The sequence below is a fragment of the Gadus morhua genome, chromosome 5 (genome assembly GCF_902167405.1).
Source record: "Gadus morhua chromosome 5, gadMor3.0, whole genome shotgun sequence".
NCBI classification, from domain to species: domain Eukaryota; kingdom Metazoa; phylum Chordata; class Actinopteri; order Gadiformes; family Gadidae; genus Gadus; species Gadus morhua.
In genome coordinates, this window is record NC_044052.1 from 23,315,568 (window position 1) to 23,343,550 (window position 27,983).

At 47.9% G+C, this 27,983-nt stretch overlaps 3 protein-coding genes across 5 annotated transcripts in view; 2 read left to right on the plus strand and 1 right to left on the minus strand.

The window, feature by feature from the left end:
- The window catches only part of LOC115544457 (uncharacterized), a 993,561-nt gene that overhangs the window by 723,666 nt on the left and 241,912 nt on the right, over positions 1-27,983 (minus strand). The gene's annotated exons all lie outside the window — the stretch shown is intronic.
- On the plus strand, positions 71-10,184 carry LOC115544492 (LBH domain-containing protein 2). Of its 2 annotated transcripts, XM_030357489.1 has the most exons (5): positions 71-285; positions 622-701; positions 3,366-3,464; positions 7,492-7,747; positions 8,727-10,184. In XM_030357489.1, exons 3-5 carry the CDS (start codon positions 3,375-3,377, stop codon positions 8,783-8,785), a joined length of 405 nt encoding a protein of 134 aa, XP_030213349.1. In that variant the 5' UTR covers positions 71-285; positions 622-701; positions 3,366-3,374; the 3' UTR covers positions 8,786-10,184. The 2 variants fall into 2 exon arrangements, with proteins under 2 accessions (XP_030213349.1, XP_030213348.1); XM_030357488.1 differs by lacking the exon at positions 71-285 and having other exon boundaries at positions 412-701.
- Positions 11,847-27,868, plus strand: LOC115544468 (exocyst complex component 3-like protein 4). Of its 2 annotated transcripts, XM_030357450.1 has the most exons (15): positions 11,882-12,115; positions 12,362-12,468; positions 12,647-12,753; positions 13,167-13,271; positions 13,467-13,691; positions 15,284-15,890; positions 17,916-18,033; positions 18,837-18,959; positions 19,034-19,134; positions 22,967-23,077; positions 23,999-24,122; positions 25,087-25,209; positions 26,093-26,245; positions 26,813-26,934; positions 27,547-27,868. In XM_030357450.1, the coding sequence occupies exons 3-15, from the start codon at positions 12,663-12,665 to the stop codon at positions 27,755-27,757; spliced, it is 2,214 nt and encodes a 737-aa protein (XP_030213310.1). In that variant the 5' UTR covers positions 11,882-12,115; positions 12,362-12,468; positions 12,647-12,662; the 3' UTR covers positions 27,758-27,868. The 2 variants fall into 2 exon arrangements, with proteins under 2 accessions (XP_030213309.1, XP_030213310.1); XM_030357449.1 differs by lacking the exon at positions 12,362-12,468 and having other exon boundaries at positions 11,847-12,115.

Genomic DNA, 27,983 nt, shown 5'->3' on the forward strand with positions numbered 1-27,983 from the left:
TGTAAAGTGGGGGAGGTGTGGAGTTCTACTTCTACCACTAGGGGAGGTGTACAGTTCTGCTTCTACCACTAGGGTGGGTAGGGAGGTGTGTAGAGTTTTAAAAGCTTCTACCACTAAGGGGAGCTGTAAAGTTCTGCTTATACCACTAGGGTGAACCAGAGTTCAGCTATTCGTCGAGAGTCTCAGCTCAAAGATCTACCTAGAAAGATCCGGCTTGCTTCTTACTAGAGAGACACGGATTGTAAACATGAAGGTGGAGAACTTTCAACACACCTGGCACTGAAGGTATACGAGAAGGAAGTGAATGCACAAACTGAGGAGGTTTGTGTGTGTGTGTGTGTGTGTGTGTGTGTGTGTGTGTGTGGGGGGGGGGGGGGGGGATTTGTGCGTGCGTGCGTGTGTACGTGTGTGCGTGTGTGTGTGTGTGTGTGTGTGTGCGTGTACGTGTGTGCGCGTTTGTGTTTACGTGGTTGTGCGTGTGTTTGCGTGTGTGTGTGTGTGACTGAGTGAGTAAAACACATCTCTTAAGATGTGTTTGTCAGGTTTCGGTCTCGCTGAGCGCATCGCGCAAACTCAGCACGTGATAGAGGGGAGAGACTCATTCTGGTCTGGAACCAACAGCCCTCGGTGAACCCGACTCACGAGCCCTCACCGCCGCACTCTGGATCTCATCCCCAAACTTCAACTTCGAACAGGAAACGGTACGTGATGAAGTTTGAGTTTCTATGGATGTAGACCGATCAGTAAGCTGTTAACGTATTGTGGAGGTAGAGGAATACTATATATTAAAGGGTATGTACATTATGGAGTTTAGACAATGTAGGGTATAGATATTATTGGGTATGTTTAATACAAGGTATATATAAAATAGGTTATGTATATTATAGCGTATGTACATTATAGGGTATAGATAATGTAGGGTATAGATAATATAGGCTATGGATATTATAGTGTATATATTGTTGGCTATGAGGTATAGATATTATTGAGTGGTTGAGCTGTTAAGGAGTAGGACTAGATACGTTTTTTGCTTCCTCCTATACGAGCATGTCGGAAGTGTCTGTTGTTGCTTTTGTTTTATTTATTCATCTACTACTATTCTAACAACATCCATCAATCAATCAATCAATCAATCAATCAATCAATAGAGTATAGATAGTATGACTATATTATAGGGTATGTATATTATAGGTTATATATATTATAGGTATATATATTATAGGATATAGGTAAGATAGGTCAGATATTATAGGGTATATATTATTGCATATAGGTTTTATAGGATATAGATAATATAGGGTATAGATATTATAAGGTATAGATATTAAAGGGTATTGCTATAGGAAATGGACTATAAACATATATACAATTAAACTAAATTAAACAGGCAGCTCCCAGACATACGTCACCCAAATAGCAGCAACTTTGTGAGATTGTTTGTTTTTTAGTACATTGATTGACGCTTGCCGAAATCTAGGATCAGGCTACACGTAGTGCCAGAGAATGATCTGTTAAATAACGTTAGTGGAAACATAAATGTAAATTATAATATGGAGACAGGGTTTTAGTATAGCCTAATACAAAAACACCTCATCGTTGACCACTTCAAATACTAAGGCAAGCATGTTACATTTTTCGGTTATGGCGATAAACTAAATGCTCACATTTCACCAAAATTGTACATTTCGAATGTATGATAAATGGGGAAATGAATGGGGCAGCAAACAGGCTAGGTCCAGTGGCGCTAGGCCTCACTGTTGGCCTCGTTGGCTAAACGGCGCCACCTCTGGCTAAACAGCGCAACTGCAACTGTGTTCTAATTAGCCGAAACTATGCGTAGGTCTACGTAAATCTGCTGACCTCGGTCTCTGGTGGTGATGAGCTTTGGTTTCAGTGTACGGTTACTCTTCCTGCTGAAAGGGTTAGCAGGTGAAACTAGATGCAAACTTCATTGCTCATTAGCGCCTTGTCCTACACAACTAATACAGTCAATTTCGGTTTAAATAACCATAGGTACAGTACAGTTTATAAATAACTACACTACAGATGACAGATAATTGATTATAAAAGACAAAATTACAGTTTATAAATAATTTAATACAGATTATGAATACCAACCATACAATAGAGATTAGAATAACCATACTACGGATCATAAAATAATAATTACTAATTTATAAGTGGACACTCCCACTTGTCATTAGTGGGTGGCTGGAATACATCATTCCAGCTTCTCCAAAGTTAAGATTGTTTAGTGGGTTTTCATGTCTCTTTGTGAACAGCTAATATCAATATAACAACTGACACCTTGACTGTTTTTGAGCTACATTTGGAATTTGTTTATCTTCTGACCATGTGTGACTGATCTTCGCCAATTGTAAAAAGAAAGAAGAGTCCAAATGTAGCTCTTAAACAATCAAGATGCCGTTTTTTGGTATTCAGAATCACTGTGCATATTATGTGAGTGAGTGTAGCTGATATAGTTGTCGAGCATTTTATAGTGAGTGTGTGTGTGTGTGTGTGTGTGTGTGTGTGTGTGTGTGTGTGTGTGTGTGTGTGTGTGTGTGTGTGTGTGGTGTGTGGGTGTGTGTGTGTGTGTGTGTGCTAGCATATTCATGAAGGAGAGCTAGTGGGTGCAGGTGCAGCCACAGATGAAAGGTCGCAGAGGGACGATGCGCAAGAACTCTGAATAAATCACCACTTATTTACATTTTATTTGTTAATGCTCTCTCGACACACACACACACGCACACGCACACGCACACGGACGGACGGACAGACAGACAGACAGACAGACAGACAGACAGACAGACAGACAGACAGACAGACAGACAGACAGACAGACAGACAGACAGACAGACAGACAGACAGACAGACAGACAGACAGACAGACAGACAGACAGACAGACAGACAGACAGACAGACAGACAGACAGACAGACAGACAGACAGACAGACAGACAGACAGACAGACAGACAGACAGACAGACAGACAGACAGACAGACAGACAGACAGACAGACAGACAGACAGACAGACAGACAGACAGACAGACAGACAGACAGACAGAGCCTTAGTACCCTAAAGCCTTTGAACTCTAAGTATCCTCATTATAGCCTTAGTTAAACATGTATCATCAAACCAATCTATAAAGTGCTACCATGAGCTAAACATTTATTTCTTTATCAGTGTATGAGGTGTTAGCATTATCTATGTATTCTTTATTCAGTATATAGCATGCTCGCAATAGCTAACCATGTATTATCTTAGCAGCCACTTGTGTCATGTAACCGGTTATTAAAATCCTGCATGATTGAATTTGCTAACTACTTATTTTTTTTACCCCCATTTAAACATTTGATTAAAGCTCTGAGAGATGGCTGAGGTGATGAGTTCATTGGAGCCAGGAAACGAGGACTTCAGCACTGGAGGAGGGCAGGATCAGCTGGGGGCAAGCTCTGTCAAGGTGGGTCTCTCAGTACCACTACAGCAACGCAAGTTCACTATGGTGCATCACTCTACAGTAACACATGTTCACTACGGTGCATCACTCTACAATAACACATGTTCACTATGGTGCATCACTCTACAGCAACGCATGTTCACTATGGTGCATCACTCTACAGCAACACATGTTCACTATGGTGCATCACTCTACACTACAGCAACGCATGTTCACTATGGTGCATCACTCTACAGCAACGCATGTTCACTATGGTGCATCACTCTACAGCAACACATGTTCACTATGGTGCATCACTCTACACTACAGCAACGCATGTTCACTATGGTGCATCACTCTACAGCAACGCAAGTTCGCTATGGCGCATCACTCTACAGTAACACATGTTCACTATGGTGCATCACTCTACAGCAACACATGTTCACTACGGTTCATCACTCTACAGCAACACATGTTCACTATGGTGCATCACTCTACAGCAACACATGTTCACTATGGTGCATCACTCTACAGCAAAACATGTTCACTATGGTGCATCACTCTACAGCAACACATGTTCACTATGGTGCATCAGTCTACACTACAGCAACACATGTTCACTACGGTGCATCACTCTACAGCAACACATGTTCACTACGGTTCATCACTCTACAGCAACACATGTTCACTATGGTGCATCACTCTACAGCAACACATGTTCACTATGGTGCATCACTCTACAGCAAAACATGTTCACTATGGTGCATCACTCTACAGCAACACATGTTCACTATGATGCATCACTCTACACTACAGCAACACATGTTCACTACGGTGCATCACTCTACAGCAACGCATGTTCACTATGGTGCATCACATGTTCACTATGATGCATCAGATGTACCCCTAACTCTAACCTAACTAGCTCTAACACTAACAACTAGCCCTAACCCTAACCTAACTAGCTATAACCCTAACAACTAGCTCTAACCTTAACCTTAACCAACTAGCTCTAACCCTAACAACTACCTTCCTGTTGGCCATTGTGTTTTCAATAGATCTGTCTGTAAATATAGTTTGCATCAATTCAGTTTGACCGTGGATCACTGACTTCTCTGCTTCCTCAACTCAACTCCTCTGTAAAAAGAGAGCAACGCTTGAGACACTTCAACAATCAGAGTCTTCATCAGAGTCAGAGGCTCAGGTGAAGGTTGAGCAGTTTCAGGGATTCTGAGCCGGAATCCTGTGTTTTCCAGTGAGGCTCCGATGCTCCGATACCCTCCTGCCAAACCACCCAAAGGATCGGGTTTGAGAGGATACCTGATCGACCCATCACCTGTAGCCCGGTCGCTGTGACCCCAGTGAGGGAGGAGGCTTCCGTCCATCAGTCTAACAGGGATGGAAACGCACTTAGTAGGTGCATTTCCATCCCCCTGATTTTATGCGAACTTTGAAGTATTGAATCAGTAAACGGTGACGGAAACACCAACATTCGCATAAAAATCCTCTAATTCGCAAAAAGGTTTATCCGCTCACTTGAGGTGGTTTTTTGAGAAATGCGAAAGAGAGTAAATTCGCAAAATGGGAGATGGAAACACACATTTCGAAACAGCTGTGACATAGCGAACTTTGAACACACAGGACTGACAGTTTCCGATTTCCGCATAACGACCGGCCATAGCAACCCTGCCGACATCAACGTGTAAAGTCATCACCCTATTCCGCTCCAACCACTTGATGGAAACGCACCTAATTCGAATTACTTTTTTGCGAACTTTCTAAAGATTCGCATCACCTTTTAGATGGAAACGCAGCTAGTGTCGTGTGTGGAGCCGATAAAGAGCCCGGACCCGAGCGCCACAATAACATGTGACACATCGCGCCGTGGTTCTTGACCTCTGGCAGCGGGGGCGGGGCCAGGGTTAGGGTGAGGGTAGGTGGGCGGGAAGGTTTTGTTCCGACAGCGCCTGACATTTGAAGCGCCGGCTGAAGGTCCTGCTGTGAGGGAGCAGAAGATGTTCTAAAAATAGAAGAGTAAAATATTAATGGGGCGCTGTGGAGGGAGAAGCACACCACCTTGGGATGGACCAATAGTATATAGCTGACATATACCCTATATATATATATATATTTATGTATAATATGCATAGATAATATGTTTACATTATATATAATTTCTAACAAGTTGACTAACAAGGTAGGGCGGCTCATTAAGGTTCATTAAGGAACAGATAGGGGTTAAGGGCTCTTTATGGTTCCACGTTCACGCAACACAAGGGGGTAACGGACCCCTCGCGTCCTTGCGGACCCTCCTTGCGTCCACCGCAAGGGCCGGATGTGCGCCTCCCAAAAATTGTAACCTTCCATCGAGGCGACGTAGCAGCAAGGGCTGTGATTGGTCCGCTCACTAAAACCCGACGCAGAGCCATAAGCGTTCACGACTGTGTCGAAGCGTCTGCGGGGTCGTTGTGTAGCGGGAACGTGGGACCATAATCAGCACTTTAGACAGTACAGAGAGGTCATTAAGGAATAGATAGGGGTTAGACAGTACAGAGACAGGTCATTAAGGAATAGATAGGGGTTAGACAGTACAGAGACAGGTCATTAAGGAGCAGGTAGGGGTTAGACAGTACAGAGAGGTCATTAAGGAATAGATAGGGGTTAGACAGTACAGAGACAGGTCATTAAGGAATAGATAGGGGTTAGACAGTACAGAGACAGGTCATTAAGGAATAGATGGGGGTTAGACAGTACAGAGACAGGTCATTAAGGAGCAGGTAGGGGTTAGACAGTACAGAGACAGGTCATTAAGGAGCAGGTAGGGGTTAGACAGTACAGAGACAGGTCATTAAGGAGCAGGTAGGGGTTAGACAGTACAGAGACAGGTCATTAAGGAGCAGGTAGGGGTTAGACAGTACAGAGAGGTCATTAAGGAATAGATAGGGGTTAGACAGTACAGAGAGGTCATTAAGGAGCAGGTAGGGGATAGACAGTACAGAGACAGGTCATTAAGGAGCAGGTAGGGGTTAGACAGTACAGAGACAGGTCATTAAGGAGCAGGTAGGGGTTAGACAGTACAGAGACAGGTCATTAAGGAGCAGGTAGGGGTTAGACAGTACACAGACAGGTCATTAAGGAGCAGGTAGGGGTTAGACAGTACAGAGGCAGGTCATTAAGGAGCAGGTAGGGGTTAGACAGTACAGAGACAGGACATTAAGGAGCAGGTAGGGGTTAGACTGTACAGAGACAGGTCATTAAGGAGCAGGTAGGGGTTAGACAGTAAAGACAGGTCATTAAGGAGCAGGTAGGGGCTAGACAGTATAGAGACAGGTCATTAAGGAGCAGGTAGGGGTTAGACAGTACAGAGACAGGTCATTAAGGAGCAGGTAGGGGTTAGACAGTACAGAGACAGGACATTAAGGAGCAGGTAGGGGTTAGACAGTACAGAGACAGGTCATTGAGGAGCAGGTAGGGGTTAGACAGTACAGAGACAGGTCATTAAGGAGCAGGTAGGGGTTAGACAGTACAGAGACAGGTCATTAAGGAGCAGGTAGGGGTTAGACAGTACAGAGACAGGTCATTAAGGAGCAGGTAGGAGTCAGGGAGGACGGATCCATACATATGTGTCTTCTCACCCTTTCACCACTTACACCTCAACCTTTCACCACCTACACCTCACCCTTTCACCACCTACACCTCACCCTTTCACCACCTACACCTCACCCCAGTGAGTCTTGAGTCTCATGCGGAGGCCGCTGAGAGACTCTGCGGTCCTGACATCGGCAGGGAGCTGGTTGGGACTTTGTTGTTCGACCTTTGGTTGCTCTCGGCGATGGCGCTGCCTGGCTCCAGCTGGGGTGATTGAGCGGAGCGCTGTGTGGTTGGACCAGCGCTAACCATAGCCCTGCCGTCTGCATGGATTATTGATTAGAACACAACCCAGCCACTTGGGTTAAGCACTAGCTGCACCATTAGCCTTTATTGCTCTGGCAGCTTATAGCAACATCAGTCTTGAGTTGGACCACCGTGTGAACACGTCGATGTCCCCCAGATGTTTCCAGGTCCTAATGAGAGGGTCCCCAAGCTGTCCAAGAGACTTCCCTCCATCGTGGTGGAGCCCATGGACTCCTCGGAGGTGGAGAGCGGGGAGCTACGCTGGCCCCCCGTCGAAACACGCTCCCCGGAAACACAGGACCCCAGACACACGGTCCCACCCTCCGCCCAGACCCCTCCAGGCCAGACCCCTCCAGGCCAGACCCCTCCAGGCCAGACCCCTCCAGGCCAGACCCCTCCAGGCCAGACCCCAGGTGAGAGAGGCAAGGCACACGAGGGAGGGATGGAGAGATGGGTCGAGGGAAGTCCGTAGGAACTGAGGAAGACATCTGGAGAGGGAGGGAGGGAGGAAGAGAATGGGGGAGATAGAGATGGAGGCAGGGAAGGAGGGGAGGAGGAAGGAGGAAAGCATGGAAGGGAGGGATGTTAGCTGACATGGTGCATTAGTTGCGTTTTCTTCCTGGGGTTGGTTCTGTTTCTGCGGAAAGTTTAGGGTTCTGTAGGGTTAGGGTTCTGTTCCTGGAGTAAGATTAGGCTTCTGTTTCTGGGGTTGGGTTTAGGGTTACGTTCCTCGGGTGGGTTCTGTTCCTGGGGCTAGGTTAGGGTTAGGGTTCTGTTCCTGGGGTTAGGGTTCTGTTCCTGGGGCTAGGTTAGGGTTCTGTTCCTGGGGTTAGGGTTCTGTTCCTGGGGCTAGGTTAGGGTTAGGGTTCTGTTCCTGGGGCTAGGTTAGGGTTAGGGTTCTGTTCCTGGGGTTAGGGTTCTGTTCCTGGGGCTAGGTTAGGGTTAGGGTTCTGTTCCTGGGGTTAGGGTTCTGTTCCTGGGGCTAGGTTAGGGTTCTGTTCCTGGGGTTAGGGTTCTGTTCCTGGGGCTAGGTTAGGGTTAGGGTTCTGTTCCTGGGGCTAGGTTAGGGTTAGGGTTCTGTTCCTGGGGTTAGGGTTCTGTTCCTGGGGCTAGGTTAGGGTTAGGGTTCTGTTCCTGGGGCTAGGTTAGGGCTAGGGTTCTGTTCCTGGGGCTAGGTTAGGGCTAGGGTTCTGTTCCTGGGGTTAGGGTTCTGTTTCTTGGGTTAGGTTAGGGCTAGGGTTCTGTTCCTGGGGCTAGGTTAGGGCTAGGGTTCTGTTCCTGGGGCTAGGGTTAGGTTTATGTTCCTGGGGTTTGGTTTCAGCATTCGGAGGTTAGGGTTAAGGTTAGTGTTCTGACTGTCCGTGTGTCAGCAGAAGGACCTCTGTCTTCCAGGTGAAGCTGTGGTCGAGGGTCCAGATCCACCCGGGGAAGACCAGCAGGAGACAGACTGATCTCCTCAGACCGTGGAGCCCACCCGACCATCAAACACAACGTGCACACACAAAGCTGTGTTGTAAACGGATCAAATACATCCATAAAACGCACTGTTAGGGCTAGGGGGAAATGCACAGGCGAAGAAAGCTGTTCCTTCCTGGCAGACTCATCGTGCACCACATTTCCATTAATTACTATTTTGAGTTTGATGAGAAGTTTACTTAAATATGGCCAAACTTTCCCCAGTCTGGTGATCTTGCGGTCGACAAACGCATAAATCTTGCTGTTTGTAGGATCATTTCGTCCGTATGTGGTAACTTCACGGGGAATCTGACCCTGGTCCCAGAATCATGTTCTCATTACCTATGTATGGTCAGCATTACCATGACACTATGCTGATGACAGCATCATCGCCGTTACACCAGAGAGCCACTGGGGCCCTGAGTGGGTTAACCTAGGCTAACCCAACTGTGGTGCCCCAGGGTTACGGATAACCTAGGCTAAACTTGCCTTAACCTTAGTCCCTCTCCCGTCTGCTGTCCACCATGGGACCTGATTTTGTTAAAAATATGTACGGTAATCAAGGACATATAATTTTTTAATCCAGTTTGAATTATTAATTACAAATGAAAGTCGTCAATGTTAAAGAGAATTTTACAAGTCATGAAAGTCGCAGGTTGTTGAAGAACAGTAATGATGCAGTGAGGTGGTGTGAGGCAGATCAGTTGATTGTGTCGCCGTACAAACACACCAAACAACAGCATCTGGGAGCCAGCAGCGTTGAGAGAGAGAAAGTGATGCTGTCACTTTCTCCCTCCGATTTTGGGGTGTGAAGTCATTCTAAATATGTATTTTCACAGACTTAAACTTAGCAGCAAACTGCAATTGTCTTGACTTGCACAACTCTTTTTTAGATGGACAGACTTCAAGACTTCTTCAAGTGTATTTCATGGCACAATTCCGCAGGGACACACATTATGACATGGTGAGCTGATGAATCTAATTCAGTGGTCACTCATTGGTTAATGTCAACCCTATCTACCCCCCATCCTCCCCCTCACTCCCAGTAGCCCCCCTCCCCACACGTGGTGACCGAGCCCAGTGAACGTCTGTGTTCCACCACAACAGCCATGGGTGCCAAACGCAGGAGATCTCCAAACCACATGTGGTTTAGAAACCATTTTCAACGTGTAATAAAGAGATGTTTTAAAGGGATACTACACAGTTATGAGGCTATAAATATCTTGTCAGTGCATTTCCGTACCAGTATGTCTACAGTGTTATATGTATTATTGTCAAAGTGAATGTATTTATTTGAGCTGTTTCTCGAAATCTATGAGCAATAACTCTAGACAGAATAGACGTAGAGTTGTATTTCAATGTAAAACCTTTGACAGATATTTGTATTTATTTATTTATTTATTTATTTATTTATTTATTTATTTATTTATTTATTTAACGATTAAATGCTTTGATTATTATATAAATATAAATATTCTCAAAATACTAATACCATGTTATGATTTTTTTTTTCAGTTTTGAGATTGAACCAATTTCTCTACTGGTAAAATTCTCCACACTTTATCTGTACAGCAATTATGAACAACATACTTAGAAATAACTTCCATAGATCAGGAAGGTGTAGAAAGAAGGCAGGAAGGTGTAGCAGGAAGGTGTAGCAGGAGGCAATATGGAGCAGGAAGGGTTAACAGGAAGGAGGGTGTGGCAGGAAGGAAGGTGGGGCAGGAGGGAATTATAGGACAGGTATGGCCTCGGGAACCTACTGCTATCCAGATGAATGACTCAGTAATACAGAAATATAGTGATGACTATATGGCTGTCTTTTAAAACTATGGATGCAATAAGAGGTTAAACAATGGTTCGTAGCTCCGGTACCTCCTCTATCCCACGTTTCTCTATGACACTTATATTATTTCATATCTAAGTATTTATATGGTAGCACTTAAAGAAGTTGCCTTGGTTATTTTATGAATTTGTGAACTCCAATGATACAGCGTGTTTTTGTTCCATCTCCGTTGCTGAATTAACTTGCATAGATTATGTCAGCTAAATGAAAGTGATGTGATGGTTAGAGAAGGGAGGGGGAGAGAGTGAGGGAGAGGGAGAGGGAGGGGGAGGGATGAGGTTGGTTTTGATGATGTTGAAGTGTGTCGACCACTTTCATCTCCTCACATGCAGGCTTCAAACGGGTCCTCTAACTTGAGAGAGAGAGAGAGAGAGAGAGAGAGAGAGAGAGAGAGAGAGAGAGAGAGAGAGAGAGAGAGAGAGAGAGAGAGAGAGAGAGAGAGAGAGCGCTAAGTAGATGCTCCAGGGTGGTCGACTCAACCAGCCGCCCCCTGTGTGGAGGGGGGTCCCTGGGATCAATAGCAGCAGAGCCAGGCTGTTGGTCTGGGCGTAGCGTGGGTAGCTAGCAGGCTAACACCCCTTAGAGGTGATACTCCAAGTGGAAAATGTTCTACAGTAAAATACCAATCAAATGCCTTACAATCTAATATAATATATAAGCAAATACTAATATTTAATCAAACACACTCAAATAATATAGAAGGAAATGCACTTAAATACTGTAAAATCAAATAATGTACAATCAATGTTCATTTAGAAATGTATTTGTATCCAATGAAATACTATATACTGTACAGTAAAATATTATAAAATCAAATAATATAAAATCAAATCCAATACCTATACAACACTATACAAAACGATTAAACATAGATGATATAGAAATTTGATTCTCTCTTTAATACATATATATATTTTTACTCAATAAAACACAATGAAATATAGATGATTTAGACCCTGGACTCTCTCTATAATACATGTATATATATTTTTTGATTTAAAAGGTGTCGGACATCGCCTCCCATTGGAAGAGATGCACAACAGCACCCATAGGGCGAAACCACAGTGTGTTCCAGGTGTTGTACAGGGCAGAACACTGACCAGAGTTTTTCACGACCAAAAGCATTGTTTTGGTGCAAGACTAGTATTGAGCCACTAGACACACGGTCCTTACTAGTTTTTTGTGCATTTAAATCACTTCTAGCAAGGTAACCAGCATAGTGGTGTTTACTGATTAACTATTTAACTCCTCCTCTGATATACGTGCAGGTCCGAAAGGGATCGTGTTCTTATCATAGACTTGTTTTGTATGAAAAAAATAAAACATTTCTCAGCATAGCAGGGATTGCTCCACCCTGCGGTGTTACCTCGTAAAGGTGAGGAGGTAAGGAGGGTGAAGAGAGTGAAAGCAGGTTGGTCGACCAGTTCGCTGCACGAAGGGCTTTGGAAACCTCGGCTCTACTTACTGGGTTGTCACACAAGTAAGTCGATTGTATCTAAAACCGTATTTATGTCCATGTGTGAGGTCTACATTGTAAATGCCTACATTGAATGCGCGGTGATATGGTATCTGAAAAAGTTTGAGTTTCACTTTGCGTAACTGTGTTTTTATCGTTGAAGCGAAGCAACAGTATTTCGCCCTGTGATTGGCACCGTGAATTGTAAAGCGTAGGCCTACGCTTTTTACTCTTTTTTCCTTTTTTACTCAACACAATTCAACTCGAAAGCGGACCGGTGAACTTCCTAATCCTCTTACTGCTCACCTGGGGGCGTGGCTCCGGGTGGACGTAGACTCGAGGAACTCTGTGTTCTGTTCACCTTGTTCGCGTTCAAAGTAAATGTTTTTATCATTGAAACATTGAAACAAATGTGTCGCGTTACCTCAGAAACTGTTTCCAGAATGAGTATGAACTGTGATGTTCAAAATATTTGCAGAACTTTGGTGATTGAAATCACTAGGGAAACACTGTCATTTGAATATTAAATGATAGGCTGTTCGGTGGGTTCCTCAGATCAAACGTTGTGAAGATGGAGGGTTCTGGAGTGGGAGAAGGTTCCCCCGCATCCTCCGGCCCTGACCTGAGTCTGAATAGTCCTCCCCTGAAGTCGCTTGGCCGTAGTAAGATCCCTCCAAGTTTAATTTTAATGAAAACATTCGCAGACCAGACCAAACTACATTGTATGATAAACTGTTCAACTGTGAAAAATGTTAACTTATATATTTAAAAGTTATATATTTTTTCATATATTTACGTATATTTTTATTGTTTGCCTAATAAGGAGCATTAATAATTAGTTTTTTGCTGTGGTAACTGACATTGAGCCGATCTATTTGGTCTTTTATCAAGAATAACATAGTTAAACCTCTTCATGCATACCTTGCTGTAAACTACGGGGAAAACCGAAGGAGGCCACACAGGTTGGACCTGAGTGACCAGCTTGTCCTTGTTATCCAGCGCAGATCCTTTTGTGTATAAAACGTACATGCAGACAAGTCAGTTGGACTTTCCCAGAATGCTTTCTGTTTCTCAGGCTTGAGTGGCGGTTCTAGCATGACGTCCCCTTTGAAGAGGAAGGAAGATGGCGGGCCTGGGGAGACGCAGGGCATCGGACTCCGACATTCTAAAACACTACCAGGTAAGATATTCTAGAAAAAACTGGAGTGCATTCGTGTAACGTTCTCGAACACTCCAGTATAACGTTCTGGAACAATAGCATAACGTTGTGGAACACCAGAATAACGTTGTGGAACTCACTGTGGGTTGAATATGAGAATGAAGGATGAATGATAAATGAATGATAAAGTAACTGGTGGATGACGGTGTTGCGTAGCGATAGCATCCCCGGATCGGAAGTTCAGCTTTGGTTCGATACGGAGCCTGCGGAAGAGCAAGAAAGACAAAGAGAAGGAGCAGAAGACGGAGAAGGAGCGAGGAGAGAAGGTGCCAGAGGAGGAGGAGGAGAAGGAGAAGATGAAGATGAAGGAGGTGGTGGACAAAAGGGAGGAGGTATCCGAGTTCTACACACTTCCCCAGGTCCTTTCTACCCCCCTGTCAGGTACGGTTATAAAGGTGTACTTCCTGTCAGGTACGGTTATAAAGGTGTTCTACTTGTTAGGTACGGTTCTAAAGGTGTTCTTCCTGTTAGATACAGTTCTAAAGGTGTCCTTCTTTGGCTAATAGTTATCTAATAATACTGTTGAAAGACAATTAGATAACTAAGCCTAACCCATTGCTAAATATTGCTAAAGCAAATCCAAATTCCAGTTTCCAGAGGAGAGACTAGACCCACTGAATGATGTTGGTGTGATGGCACAGAGCTTGAACTATGTTGTTTGTATATACAACTCCTGTTCAGACCTGTTTAGCCAACAACAGCTGACAGTAAGTGATAGTCTCTGTTTATAAGTCCTCCCTAGACACCCCCCTCTACTAAACCTGTATGGTATGTCATAGGGCAGGGATGGGCAACTGGCGGCCCGCATGCGGCCCACATCCTCACTCAGTGCGGCCCGCATCATCACTCAGTGTGGCCCGCATCCTCACTCAGTGTGGCCCGCATCCTCACTCAGTGTGGCCCGCATCCTCACTCAGTCAGGCCCGCACATAATAAAAAAAAGAAAAAAAAAAAGAATAATTACAATTGATCGAGTGACAGAAAACTCGGTCAAGAAAGATGAGAAGAATTCATAGAATTCGAAGGCAAACCCATGCGTCTAGTTTGCTTAGAAGCGATATCAGTCATTAAAGATATCCACTTAAGTCGCCACTACAACTACTACAACTGCTTGTTGGGTTTGAGTTCATTGAGTTGTTGCACTTAATGTTGTACCACTGTTTTTCAGTTTTTTGACTTCATTGAATGATGATGTATGTGAGCCCTTTGCACTGATAAAAATACTGACCATTCATGTGGCTGTTTGAGCATGGAAAACATGAAATGAATGTATGTTGGTTCAATTAACATACCGTACATAGGTTATGATTCTGGATGATTTTTTAGGTAGTGGCCATCCCCAAAATGCACCAGAATACAGGAAATCATATCTACCAAATTCAAAATTGTGTAGCTTCTCTCAGCTCACGTTTAGTTGAAGTGTGCAGTCATGTGGCCCTCCGATGGTTATGATGAAAAATGTGGCCCTCTTTATCATGAAAGTTGCCCATCCCTGTCATAGGGGAACTGATGAACAGATTAAATGAACCTGAGAGAACTTGCTGGTTTTCTTTGGTTCATATTCTCTCTCTCTCTCCTGCCCATCTCCTCCCATCTTCTCCTCTCCTCCTCTCTGCTCCTCTCTCCTCCTTCTTCCCCCTCTCTTCTCCCATCTGCTCCTCTTCTTCCTTCCTTTTCACTCCTTGTCTGCCCCTTCCCTCCTCCCATTGCCTTTCTCCTCATGCTCCTCTCTGCTCCTATCTACCTCTTCTCCTCTCTGCTCTTCCTCTCCTCTCGGATTCTTCACACCTCCTCTTCATTCCTCCTTCCTGCTCCTCTTTCCTCTTGCTTCATCACTCCTACTCTCTCCCTCTCTTCATCACTCCTACTCTCTCCTTCTCTTCATCACTCCTCCTCTCTCCCTTCCTCCTCTCCCCTCTACATCTCCTCCTCCCTGCACCCCACCCTCCTCTCGGCTCCTCTGCTCCTCCCAGTGATGGAGATCAACAGGCTGATTGAGGGGGAGATCCTGGAGGAGGCCCACCTGAACCTCCTGTCTCTGCGGCAGGACTTCCAGGAGGCTCAGGGTGGGGAGGGGGAGGGCTCCGTGGAGCTGTGCAGGAAGGAGAAGGACCTGCACCTCCTCTACAGGGCGCTCAGGGACAAGCTGAAGACCGTCGTGCGCGACGCCAGCGACCCGCACCTCCTGCTGGCCGCGGCCCGCATCGTGCAGGAGGAGGAGCGGCGGGAGGGGCAGCCGGGGGGGCTGGGGGCGCCGGGGGGCTGGAGGGGGGTATGGAGGGAGGCGGTGGGGGAGGGGGTCCACGCCCTGGTGGCCGGCGTCCCCCTGGACGGCCCGGAGCAGGAGCCCGCCTGGCTGGGGGTGCACCTGGGCCTGCTGGGTCAGGCCCTCGTGCAGCACCTGGAGAAGGTGAAGAGGGACCTGCGCTGGGCCTACCCGCCCAGCTTCCAGGTGTTCAGCGCCTACGTCGGGGCGCAGCGCCTGGAGGTGGGGCAGCACGTCACCAAGCTGCAGCCCCAGGTGAAGGAGCTGAAGGATCTCTACGCCCTGCTGGACTGGATCCTGAACGCCTACCAGAGGTACGGCCACCCCCCCCCTTAAGGAGGTCGAACCCTACAGACAGACAGGCGGTCGAACCCTACAGACAGACAGGAGGTCTCACCCTACAGACAGACAGGAGGTCTAACTCTACAGACAGACAGGAGGTCGAACCCTACAGACAGACAGGAGGTCTAACCCTACAGACAGACAGGAGGTCTAACCCTACAGACAGACGGGAGGTCTCACCCTACAGACAGACAGGAGGTCTAACCCTACAGACAGACAGGAGGTCTCACCCTACAGATAGACAGGAGGTCTAACCCTACAGACAGACAGGAGGTCGAACCCTACAGACAGACAGGAGGGCTAACCCTACAGACAGACAGGAGGTCGAACCCTACAGACAGACAGGAGGTCGAACCCTACAGACAGACAGGAGGTCGAACCCTACAGACAGACAGGCGGTCTCACCCTACTACAGACAGGAGGTCGAACCCTACAGACAGACAGGAGGTCGAACCCTACAGACAGACAGGCGGTCTCACCCTACTACAGACAGGAGGTCGAACCCTACAGACAGACAGGAGGTCGAACCCTACAGACAGACAGGAGGTCTAACCCTACAGACAGACAGGAGGTCGAACCCTACTACAGACAGGAGGTCGAACCCTACCGACAGACAGGAGGTCGAACCCTACAGACAGACAGGAGGTCTAACCCTACTACAGACAGACAGGAGGTCTAACCCTACAGACAGACAGGGGGTCGAACCCTACAGACAGACAGGAGGTCGAACCCTACAGACAGACAGGAGGTCGAACCCTACAGACAGACAGGAGGTCGAACCCTACAGACAGACAGGAGGTCTCACCCTACTACAGACAGGAGGTCGAACCCTACAGACAGACAGGAGGTCGAACCCTACAGACAGACAGGAGGTCGAACCCTACAGACAGACAGGAGGTCGAACCCTACAGACAGACAGGAGGTCGAACCCTACAGACAGACAGGAGGTCTCACCCTACTACAGACAGGAGGTCGAACCCTACAGACAGACAGGAGGTCGAACCCTACAGACAGACAGGAGGTCGAACCCTACAGACAGACAGGCGGTCTCACCCTACTACAGACAGGAGGTCGAACCCTACAGACAGACAGGAGGTCGAACCCTACAGACAGACAGGCGGTCTCACCCTACTACAGACAGGAGGTCGAACCCTACAGACAGACAGGAGGTCGAACCCTACAGACAGACAGGAGGTCTAACCCTACAGACAGACAGGAGGTCGAACCCTACAGACAGACAGACGGTCTAACCCTACAGACAGACAGACGGTCTAACCCTTCAGACAGACAGGAGGTCTAACCCTACAGACAGACAGACGGTCGAACCCTACAGACAGACAGGCGGTCTCACCCTACTACAGACAGGAGGTCGAACCCTACAGACAGACAGGAGGTCGAACCCTACAGACAGACAGGAGGTCGAACCCTACAGACAGACAGGAGGTCGAACCCTACAGACAGACAGGAGGTCGAACCCTACAGACAGACAGACGGGAGGTCGAACCCTACAGACAGACAGGAGGTCTAACCCTACAGACAGACAGGAGGTCTCACCCTACAGACAGACCGGAGGTCTAACCCTACAGACGGACAGGAGGTCGAACCCTACAGACAGACAAGAGGTCTCACCCTACAGACAGACAGGAGGTCTAACCCTACAGACAGACAGGAGGTCGAACCCTACAGACAGACAGACAGGAGGTCTAACCCTACTACAGACAGACAGGAGGTCGAACCCTACAGACAGACAGGAGGTCGAACCCTACAGACAGACAGGAGGTCGAACCCTACAGACAGACAGGAGGTCGAACCCTACAGACAGACAGGAGGTCTAACCCTACAGACAGACAGGAGGTCGAACCCTACAGACAGACAGGAGGTCGAACCCTACAGACAGACAGTCTAACCCTACAGACAGACAGACGGTCTAACCCTAGCGTTGGGGGCAAACATGGCAGTGCTTTTCTTTTGAAAACCTCCTTCTTCCTCCCTTTCAGTGAGAGAATCATGGGTAGCCCTTGCCTCCATCCTGAGATGAAGTTTGAGTCCATGGAGCTGATCCTGGATGAGGCCTTCCTCGATCAGCTCAGAGACCAGTACTGCAGCCGGCTCCAGGTGGGCTCTGATCTGTTTAGTACTGCGGTTGTCCTCCAGGGGGCAGCATGGCTTTGCTTTTCTCCTGTTAGTCATTTAGCACAGTTGGATTCTGGACCCAAATGTTTTCCTCTGCATTATATCATGATTAGCATTCAGCATCATAGTTAATGTTGTAGTGGCCAAGGACATTAAAGTGCTGGTGGATATTTCCAACCCTAACCCTACATCTTAGCTTCAGGGTTGATCTGTAGGTTCTGTGCAACCCTGGCTGGGAATCCCTGAGGATATTTACAGGCTGAGGTCAATCAAAGCATTCTGTTAGAATGGAGGACTGTTCCTGGTATCATTTGACCTAACAGCTAAGAACAAGTCTGTTTATGAGATTCTCTCAGACGCTGGGCCCTTAAGGGGTTTCTTAAGGAGAGGAAGCGATTCCGATGCCACTGCGTTGCTAGGTATCGTAAATCAAATCCCACTGCGGGATTTGGTTTAGTGATCAGTTAACTCCTACTGACAGTCAATTTCAAATGAAAGTTTATTTCTACTGACCAATCTACTTGCATTGTAAGTCGATCTAGATAAAAACTCTCTGTTAAATGCCCTGAATATAAAATACACTAGTTATTAACAAGCCTTATTATCTTATTGCTTTGGATAAAAGTGTCTGATAAATAAAAGTGTTCTCCAAAAGTGTCCAGAATCCAACGTGACTCCATGCTGGAAGAATATAAATAACAGATTAATTAAAGTAAGTTATAGTTCTGACGTATACATGTTATCATATATGTATTCCATATTTTTCTGTTACCACTGTCCATTAGATCGACCTGAGATTCTCCCTTGAGAAAATTATAGAAATGGAAAAAGAGTTCTGGACGGAGAAGAAGTCCTACGAACTGGAAGAGGGATGCCTCAGTTCTCCGAGTGAACTGGACATCCGGACGGTAGGCTGCTCATCAAACCCAGCAGCAGCATGTTGTTGTGCTAGCCTAGGGTTAACTCCCTCTGGCCCTTTCAGAGAGTCCAGGGAATAGTCACCTGGGCTAGACGACTGGACGCCCATCTGGAGCTGAAAGCCATCCGCTCTTGTTGTGAAGAGCTGAAACTATTTCCCAAGAGGTAAAACGGACAGCAATTGAAATACTGTTTATTTGTGTCGTTGTTGTTAACAGAATAATGATTAGGTAATCCACAAGAAAACGGGTAGAAGAGACGCAAAACAAACACAAACACAAACACTCTTGTTGCGAAGCACATTTCACACGTGTGGAAGTGAAAGAAGAGAGTCGAGCCGTGGCGTGGAAAAGAGGAAGATGTCAGAAAAGGGATGTTACACCGGAAACATGTAACAAACATTGCATATATTGAACACCTGACGTTAAAATCCACACAGACTTTCCATTATGTCACAAACAGACGGGTCAGACAGAACAGAGAGGTCGTTAAGAAGGAGGTAGGGGTTAGACCAGTGGTTCTCAACCTTTTTTGAGCAAACGCCCCCCCCCCCCCCCCCCCCCCCCCCCCCCCCCCCCCCCCCCCCCTCTGGCGCACCCCCCCCCCCCCCCCCACCCCAAATAAACAAAATTAAATAAACTAACAACCCCACTCACACTCGTGTTATATTGCTTAAAGGTGTCATTGCATCGTTTTTCATTGATTTTGCGGTGGTCACTAATAGCAATGAATGCCCTCTGAGTCGGTTTTGGTGAAAATAAATATGAATGAATATTCATGACATGCAAATGTCTCACCTCTGATTAGCTAACAGCACTGTCCCATTACTGTAATAAACCCAATTAAACTTCCAGAGCGACAGGGGGGGGGGAGGAGGGAGGGAGGGAGAGAGAGAGAGAGAGAGCCACACCCCAAAGACCACGCGGTGGCAGCCAGCTCCATGATAACTGTTGCCATAGTTACGCATCAGTGGTCGCAGGCTGAAGAAGTGTCTCTATCTATTGGCCAAGAAAGAAGAGTTGAGGAAGAAATGGTTGGATTGAACATTCGTTCACCGTGACAGCGGTGCAGGCACTCCCGCGACTCCTGGCTGCCACGTCCACCGTCGTGCCCAAGGTCACGTTGCCCGGGCCGCGGCACCCCGCGGCCCGGGCACCGTGACCTTGGGCAGTTAACCCGCAAACTTGGGTTTATCATCGTTACTATAGAGATCATGACGATAGCTGATGTAACGGGAGTCCGGGCGTGTGCAGGACCGAACTGCGCTGTATGATCACTGTTACACTGAGCACAGAGAGTGAAGAGTAGCTGAGACGGTAGAGGGGCTAGAAACCAATAAATGAAATTTATTGTTTCAGGTAGCCTATTTTTTTCCCCCAAAAATATTGAAAACCGTGAAAGTTTAAAATCCCCCCCAAAAAATTAAAAAGAAAATCACGTTACCAGCGCCCCCCTAGGTTGTGCGAACGCCCCCCCAGGGGGCCATTGAGAAACCATGGGTTAGACAGTACAGACAGGTCATTAAGGAGCAGGTAGGGGTTAGACAGTACAGACAGGTCATTAAGGAGCAGGTAGGGGTTAGACAGTACAGAGACAGGTCATTAAGGAGCAGGTAGGGGTTAGACAGTACAGACAGGTCATTAAGGAGCAGGTAGGGGTTAGACAGTACAGAGACAGGTCATTAAGGAGCAGGTAGGGGTTAGACAGTACAGAGACAGGTCATTAAAGAGCAGGTAGGGGTTAGACAGTACAGAGACAGGTCATTAAGGAGTAGGTAGGGGTTAGACAGTACAGAGACAGGTCATTAAGGAGCAGGTAGGGGTTAAACAGTACAGAGACAAGTCATTAAGGAGCAGGTAGGGGTTAGACAGTACAGAGACAGGTCATTAAGGAGCAGGTAGGGCTTACACAGTACAGAGACAGGTCATTAAGGAGCAGGTAGGGGTTAGACAGTACAGACAGGTCATTAAGGAGCAGGTAGGGGTTAGACAGTACAGAGACAGGTCATTAAGGAGCAGGTAGGGGTTAGACAGTACAGACAGGTCATTAAGGAGCAGGTAGGGGTTAGACAGTACAGAGACAGGTCATTAAGGAGCAGGTAGGGGTTAGACAGTACAGACAGGTCATTAAGGAGCAGGTAGGGGTTAGACAGTACAGAGACAGGTCATTAAGGAGCAGGTAGGGGTTAGACAGTACAGAGACAGGTCATTAAAGAGCAGGTAGGGGTTAGACAGTACAGAGACAGGTCATTAAGGAGTAGGTAGGGGTTAGACAGTACAGAGACAGGTCATTAAGGAGCAGGTAGGGGTTAAACAGTACAGAGACAAGTCATTAAGGAGCAGGTAGGGGTTAGACAGTACAGAGACAGGTCATTAAGGAGCAGGTAGGGCTTAGACAGTACAGAGACAGGTCATTAAGGAGCAGGTAGGGGTTAGACAGTACAGACAGGTCATTAAGGAGCAGGTAGGGGTTAGACAGTACAGAGACAGGTCATTAAGGAGCAGGTAGGGGTTAGACAGTACAGACAGGTCATTAAGGAGCAGGTAGGGGTTAGACAGTACAGAGACAGGTCATTAAGGAGCAGGTAGGGGTTAGACAGTACAGACAGGTCATTAAGGAGCAGGTAGGGGTTAGACAGTACAGAGACAGGTCATTAAGGAGCAGGTAGGGGTTAGACAGTACAGAGACAGGTCATTAAGGAGTAGGTAGGGGTTAGACAGTACAGAGACAGGTCATTAAGGAGCAGGTAGGGGTTAAACAGTACAGAGACAAGTCATTAAGGAGCAGGTAGGGGTTAGACAGTACAGAGACAGGTCATTAAGGAGCAGGTAGGGGTTAGACAGTACAGAGACAGGTCATTAAGGAGCAGGTAGGGGATAGACAGTACAGAGACAGGTCATTAAGGAGCAGGTAGGGGTTAGACAGTACAAAGACAGGTCATTAAGGAGCAGGTAGGCGTTAGACAGTACAGACAGGTCATTAAGGAGCAGGTAGGGGTTAGACAGTACAGAGACAGGTCATTAAGGAGTAGGTAGGGGTTAGACAGTACAGAGACAGGTCATTAAGGAGCAGGTAGGGGTTAAACAGTACAGAGACAAGTCATTAAGGAGCAGGTAGGGGTTAGACAGTACAGAGACAGGTCATTAAGGAGCAGGTAGGGCTTACACAGTACAGAGACAGGTCATTAAGGAGCAGGTAGGGGTTAGACAGTACAGACAGGTCATTAAGGAGCAGGTAGGGGTTAGACAGTACAGAGACAGGTCATTAAGGAGCAGGTAGGGGTTAGACAGTACAGACAGGTCATTAAGGAGCAGGTAGGGGTTAGACAGTACAGAGACAGGTCATTAAGGAGCAGGTAGGGGTTAGACAGTACAGACAGGTCATTAAGGAGCAGGTAGGGGTTAGACAGTACAGAGACAGGTCATTAAGGAGCAGGTAGGGGTTAGACAGTACAGAGACAGGTCATTAAAGAGCAGGTAGGGGTTAGACAGTACAGAGACAGGTCATTAAGGAGCAGGTAGGGGTTAGACAGTATAGAGACAGGTCATTAAGGAGCAGGTAGGGGTTAGACAGTTCAGAGACAGGTCATTAAGGAGCAGGTAGGGGTTAGACAGTACAGAGACGGGTCATTAAGGAGCAGGTAGGAGTTAGACAGTACAGAGACGGGTCATTAAGGAGCAGGTAGGGGTTAGACAGTACAGAGACAGGTCATTAAGGAGCAGGTAGGGGTTAGACTGTACAGAGACAGGTGAAGCTCTGTCTGAGTCGTGGTTAATTAATATTCGGGTTGCTCTTTTAGACTATGCTGTCTTCGGTCGCTGGCTCTTTTAGACAATACCGTTTTTCAAACAGGCGGTCACTGGCCCCCTAAGATGAACGTGTGTCTCAAGAAGAGCTCCAGAGAGCAACCCCAGAGCCCAGGAGTCTAGCAGCCTGGTTTTTATTCTGAAACCTGTCTGTGTGCTCAGCTCTCTCTGCTGCGGTGTTTCCTGTGCAGGTTCGAGGAGGCGTTGATGAGCTGCTGTAGCTCGGCTGAGGTTAATACTTTGACTCCCGAACTCAGGGCCATGTACCTAATCACCTCCATCAACACCTTCATCCTTGTCAAGTAGGCACCACCTGCACCACCTACACCACCAGTCTCACCACCTACACCACCAGTCTCACCACCTACAGTGTAGGTGGTGAGACTGATGTTGTAGGTCCTACACCATCAGTCTCACTACCAATACAAACAGCCTAACCACACTACCACAGTAAGCACAACATACACCATCAGTCTTACCACCTACACCATCAGTCTCACCACCTCCACAACCTGCAACACCAGATAAACCATACCACTACAGTAAGCAAAACATACACCACCAGCTTCACACTACAGTAAGTAGTAAACCAGGCTGCGCTCTGCTGGGACTTGCTCAATCGTTGCTGGCCACCTGCCAACCTGCCAACCTGCTAACCTGCCAATGGCCTCAGATAACCCTTTCAATACCAAGCCCTACCCGCAACAGAGACTAACTAACCCTGAACAGAGACTAACTAACCCTCAACAGAGACTAACTAACCCTGAACAGAGACTAACTAACCCTGAACAGAGACTAACTAACCCTGAACAGAGACTAACTAACCCTGAACAGAGACTAACTAACCCTGAACAGAGACTAACTAACCCTGAACAGAGACTAACTAACCCTGAACAGAGACTTACTAACCCTGAACAGAGACTAACTAACCCTGAACAGAGACTAACTAACCCTCAACAGAGACTAACTAACCCTGAACAGAGACTAACTAACCCTGAACAGAGACTAACTAACCCTGAACAGAGACTAACTAACCCTGAACAGAGACTAACTAACCCTGAACAGAGAGCAGTCTAATCCCATGACCAGGCGTGGTCACCCTAATGGTTTGTTAACAGAGGGTCACTTGTTGAATTGATTTATAGATATGGTTTTATTCAATATTAGATCGTGCTTCATATTACCCAGGATGTGACAGCAGCTGTTCTCTGCTGGTCCCTCAGGCAGCACATGGAGCAGCACCGGGCCAGCTGTCCCCAGCCCGTCGCTGACTTCAGCCAGGAGGTGGACCTCCTGCTGGGGAGGCTGGCCCTCCGCCTGGAGGACCGGTACAAGGACGACATCGAGGTGGAGAAGAACCCTAGCTCTGACCCTTTACCCTGAACCTAACCCTAACCCTACCCCTTTACCCTGACCCTAACCCCAACCCTTTACCCTAACCCTTTACCCTGACCCTAACCCCTTTACCCTAACCCTAACCCTTTACCCTGACCCTAACCCTTTACCCCAACCCTTTACCCTAACCCTTTACCCTAACCCTTTACCCTAACCCTTGACCCTAACCCTAACCCTACCCCTTTACCCTGACCCTAACCCTAACCCCAACCCTTTACCCTGACCCTTTACCCTAACCCTTTTCCCTGACCCTAGTCTGGCTGAACGGAAGTGGACAGCGTCTGTTGCCTAGCGTCGGATTTCACCGCTACTCCTCCCCTTCCGGTTGCTCTTCCAGTTGAAAATAATTTCCCCCCGGCACTCTTCTGCATGGACACCGCTGCTGCTTCCCGGGCTTAGCCCCGCCCTAGACGATTGTGATTGGTTTAAAGAAATAAAAACAGGCCCGCCCAGTTTCCCCACGGATAGACGGCTCGAGGTAGCGTGGTTCCAGACCATTCTACTTGCTGTAGTTTGGTCTGGCTTTGCGAGACTACCCTGACCCTAACCCTACCCTAACCTAACCCTAACCCTAATCCTTTACCCAAACCCTTTACCCTGACCCTAACCCCAACCCTTTACCCTAACCCTAACCCTTTACCCTGACCCTAACCCCAACCCTTTACCCTAACCCTTTACCCTGACCCTAACCCTTTACCCTAACCCTAACCCTTTACCCTAACCCTTTACCCTAACCCTTTGCCCTGACCCTTTACCCTAACCCTTAACCCTTATCCTAGCCTCATAAATCAGATTTAAGATGAAGTATCCAAAATCGGTGAGCAGACTACCTTAAGTCTGGGACAACATTAGGGCTGACCTGTCCGACCAATGAGAACCCTTCCCCCTAAACCCTAAGACCTCTGCGATGTTTCAGCCCTACATGAGGAGGATGATGACCAGGAAGTGGCTGACCAAAGATGAAGACTTCAAGAGGCTTCAGATACGGACGCAGCTGCTCTCAGAGCAGTGCTCCCAGATGAGGCCTCCCACTGTCCAGGTGCGGGTAACACCACCACGACAACTACACCACCACTATACTACAACGACACCACCTCTACCACACTACACCAGCACTACAACTACACCACCACTACAACTACTCCACCACTACTACACTACAGCTCTCAGAGCAGTGCTTCCAGATGAGGCCTCCCACTGTCCAGGTGAGGGTAACACCACCACGACAACTACACCACCACTATACTACAACTACACCACCTCTACCACACTACACCACCACTACAACTACACCACCACTACTACACTACAGCTCTCAGAGCAGTGCTTCCAGGTGAGACCTCCCACTGTCCAGGTGTGGTCATTGCTGGATAAAACACAGTAAGTAGGACTTGGGGTCGGCTTTGCTCAGGAGGTAGAGCATGTCGACTTGTAACTAGAAGGTCGCTAGTTCGATCCCCGGCTCCCCCTAGCCGAGTCTCGAGGTGTCCCTGGGCGAGACAGCTCACCCTGACTGCTCCTGACCAGCTGGCTGTCGCCCTGCGTGGCTGTCTCCGCCGTCGGTGTGTCAACGTGTGTATTAACCGTTGTAAGTCACTTTCGATAAAAGCGTCCGCTAAAGGCCGTGAATGTACTTGGCTTGAGGCCACAGCGACCAGATCAGGAGGAACTGCGCTGATGTCCTCAAGGAGGCGACCGTCCCTTCCTGTTTCCTCGGCCTCGCTCTGCTGCACACGACTCATGTACTTCCCCCCTTTTCACCGGCCAACTGGAACGTCCAGAGGATTGACCTTCTGACCCGTTGTCGTCTTTAAGAGAGGAGCGTCGCTGGTTATACATGACAGGAAGTGGTGGATGGCGCCGGTTTGACCCGTGGGTCAGGTGACCATGTTGATCTTCCTGTTGTTGGGATGTTTCGCTAGGGGCTGGTGGACCGACTGCACCACCACGCGGCGAAGGACTACATCTCCCAGCTCATGAAGAACTCCTACTCCTGTAAGAACAGGAAGCATCAGAAGGGGGCGGAGAAGCTGCGGCGGCAGTGGGAGAAGCTCAGCGAACTGTTTATCAACATGGTAACAGCACGCTATGCTAACCGCAGCTACACCACCATACACTCAACTACCACTAGGATAACCCTACCCCACGACGTTACACAACGCTACAATATACTCACCGTACACTGCCCTGCAACCACACCACCACTACAAATATCCAACTACACCGCCACTACTACACTACAACTACACCACCACTACTATACTACAACTACACCACCACTACTATACTACAACTACACTACAACTATACCACCACTACTACACTACAACTACACCATCACTACTACACTACAACTACACCGCCACTACTACACTACAACTACACCACCACTACTACACTACAACTACACCACCACTACTACACTACAACTACACCACCACTACTACACTACAACTACACCATCACTACTACACTACAACTACACCACCACTACTATGCTACAACTACACCACAACTACTATACTACAACTACACCACCACTACATCTACACCATCACTACTACACTACAACTACACCACAACTACTAAATTACACTTCAACTGTACTACAATACGCTACTTCCAATTTTTTTATTTATTAGAATTCCACACATGAGTGGCTCCAACCTCTGGGTGACCATCTCAGTGAGATCATCGGACAAGTGGACAAGAAAGACATCAAGAACCACCTCCAGCCCCTGGTGGAGCAGTACCCGGACATAAGGTGAGGCCTGGTCAGAGCTCAGTAACCAGACCTGAGGCAGGGTCAGAGATCAGAGGTCAGTAGACCTGAGGCAGGGTCAGAGGTCAGAGGTCAGAGGTCAGTACCCGGACATGAGGTGAGGCCTGGTCAGAGGTCAGTAACCAGACCTGAGGCAGGGTCAGAGATCAGAGGTCAGTAACCAGACCTGAGGCAGGGTCAGAGGTCAGAGCTCAGTAACCAGACCTGAGGCAGGGTCAGAGGTCAGAGGTCCGTACCCGGACCTGAGGTGAAGCCACAAACTAACCCAAATCAGCTCCATATCTCCATGGAGATGACCGGTTCATATATAGGATCATACCTGTAGTCGAGGTTAGGGAGGGTTAGCTCAGGAGGTGGAGCATGTCGGCTTGAAACTAGAAGGTTGCTAGTTGGATCCCCGGCTCTCCCTAGCTGAGTCTCGAGGTGTCCCTGAGCGAGACACCTAACCCTGACTGCTCCTGACGAGCTGGCTGTCGCAGTTGGTTCCAACTGGTTCTTCCTGGTTCCCAGGGAGAAGCACCTGGCCGCCGCCCTCTACTTCTTACCTCTTTAACAGGTCCTAGCTGGTTCTAACTGGTTCTTCCTGGTCCCCAGGGAGAAGCACCTGGCCGCCGTCCTCTACTTCCGCGGTCTGATTCGGGGCCGTGAGCGGCAGGCCGTTCTCCGGCGCTTCTCCGAGCTCCAGAAGGAGGCCGGCCCCCGGGCGGCCGGGGGCAGCAGCCGGAGTCTGTTCAGAGACATCCAGCCGGCAGGGAACCCAGGCTGGACGCTGCCCTTAGGCTGCCTGGGCTGCGGCCCCAGCTAGCCCCCAACCAGCCCCGACCCAGACCCAGAACCAGCCCCGACCAACAACCAGACCCAGAACCAGCCCTCACCCAGACCCAGAACCAGACCCCACCCAGACCCAGAACCAGACCCCACCCAGACCCCCAACCAGCCCCCACCCAGACCCAGAACCAGACCTCACCCAGACCCAGAACCAGACCCCACCCAGACCCCCAACCAGCCCCCACCCAGACCCAGACCCACAA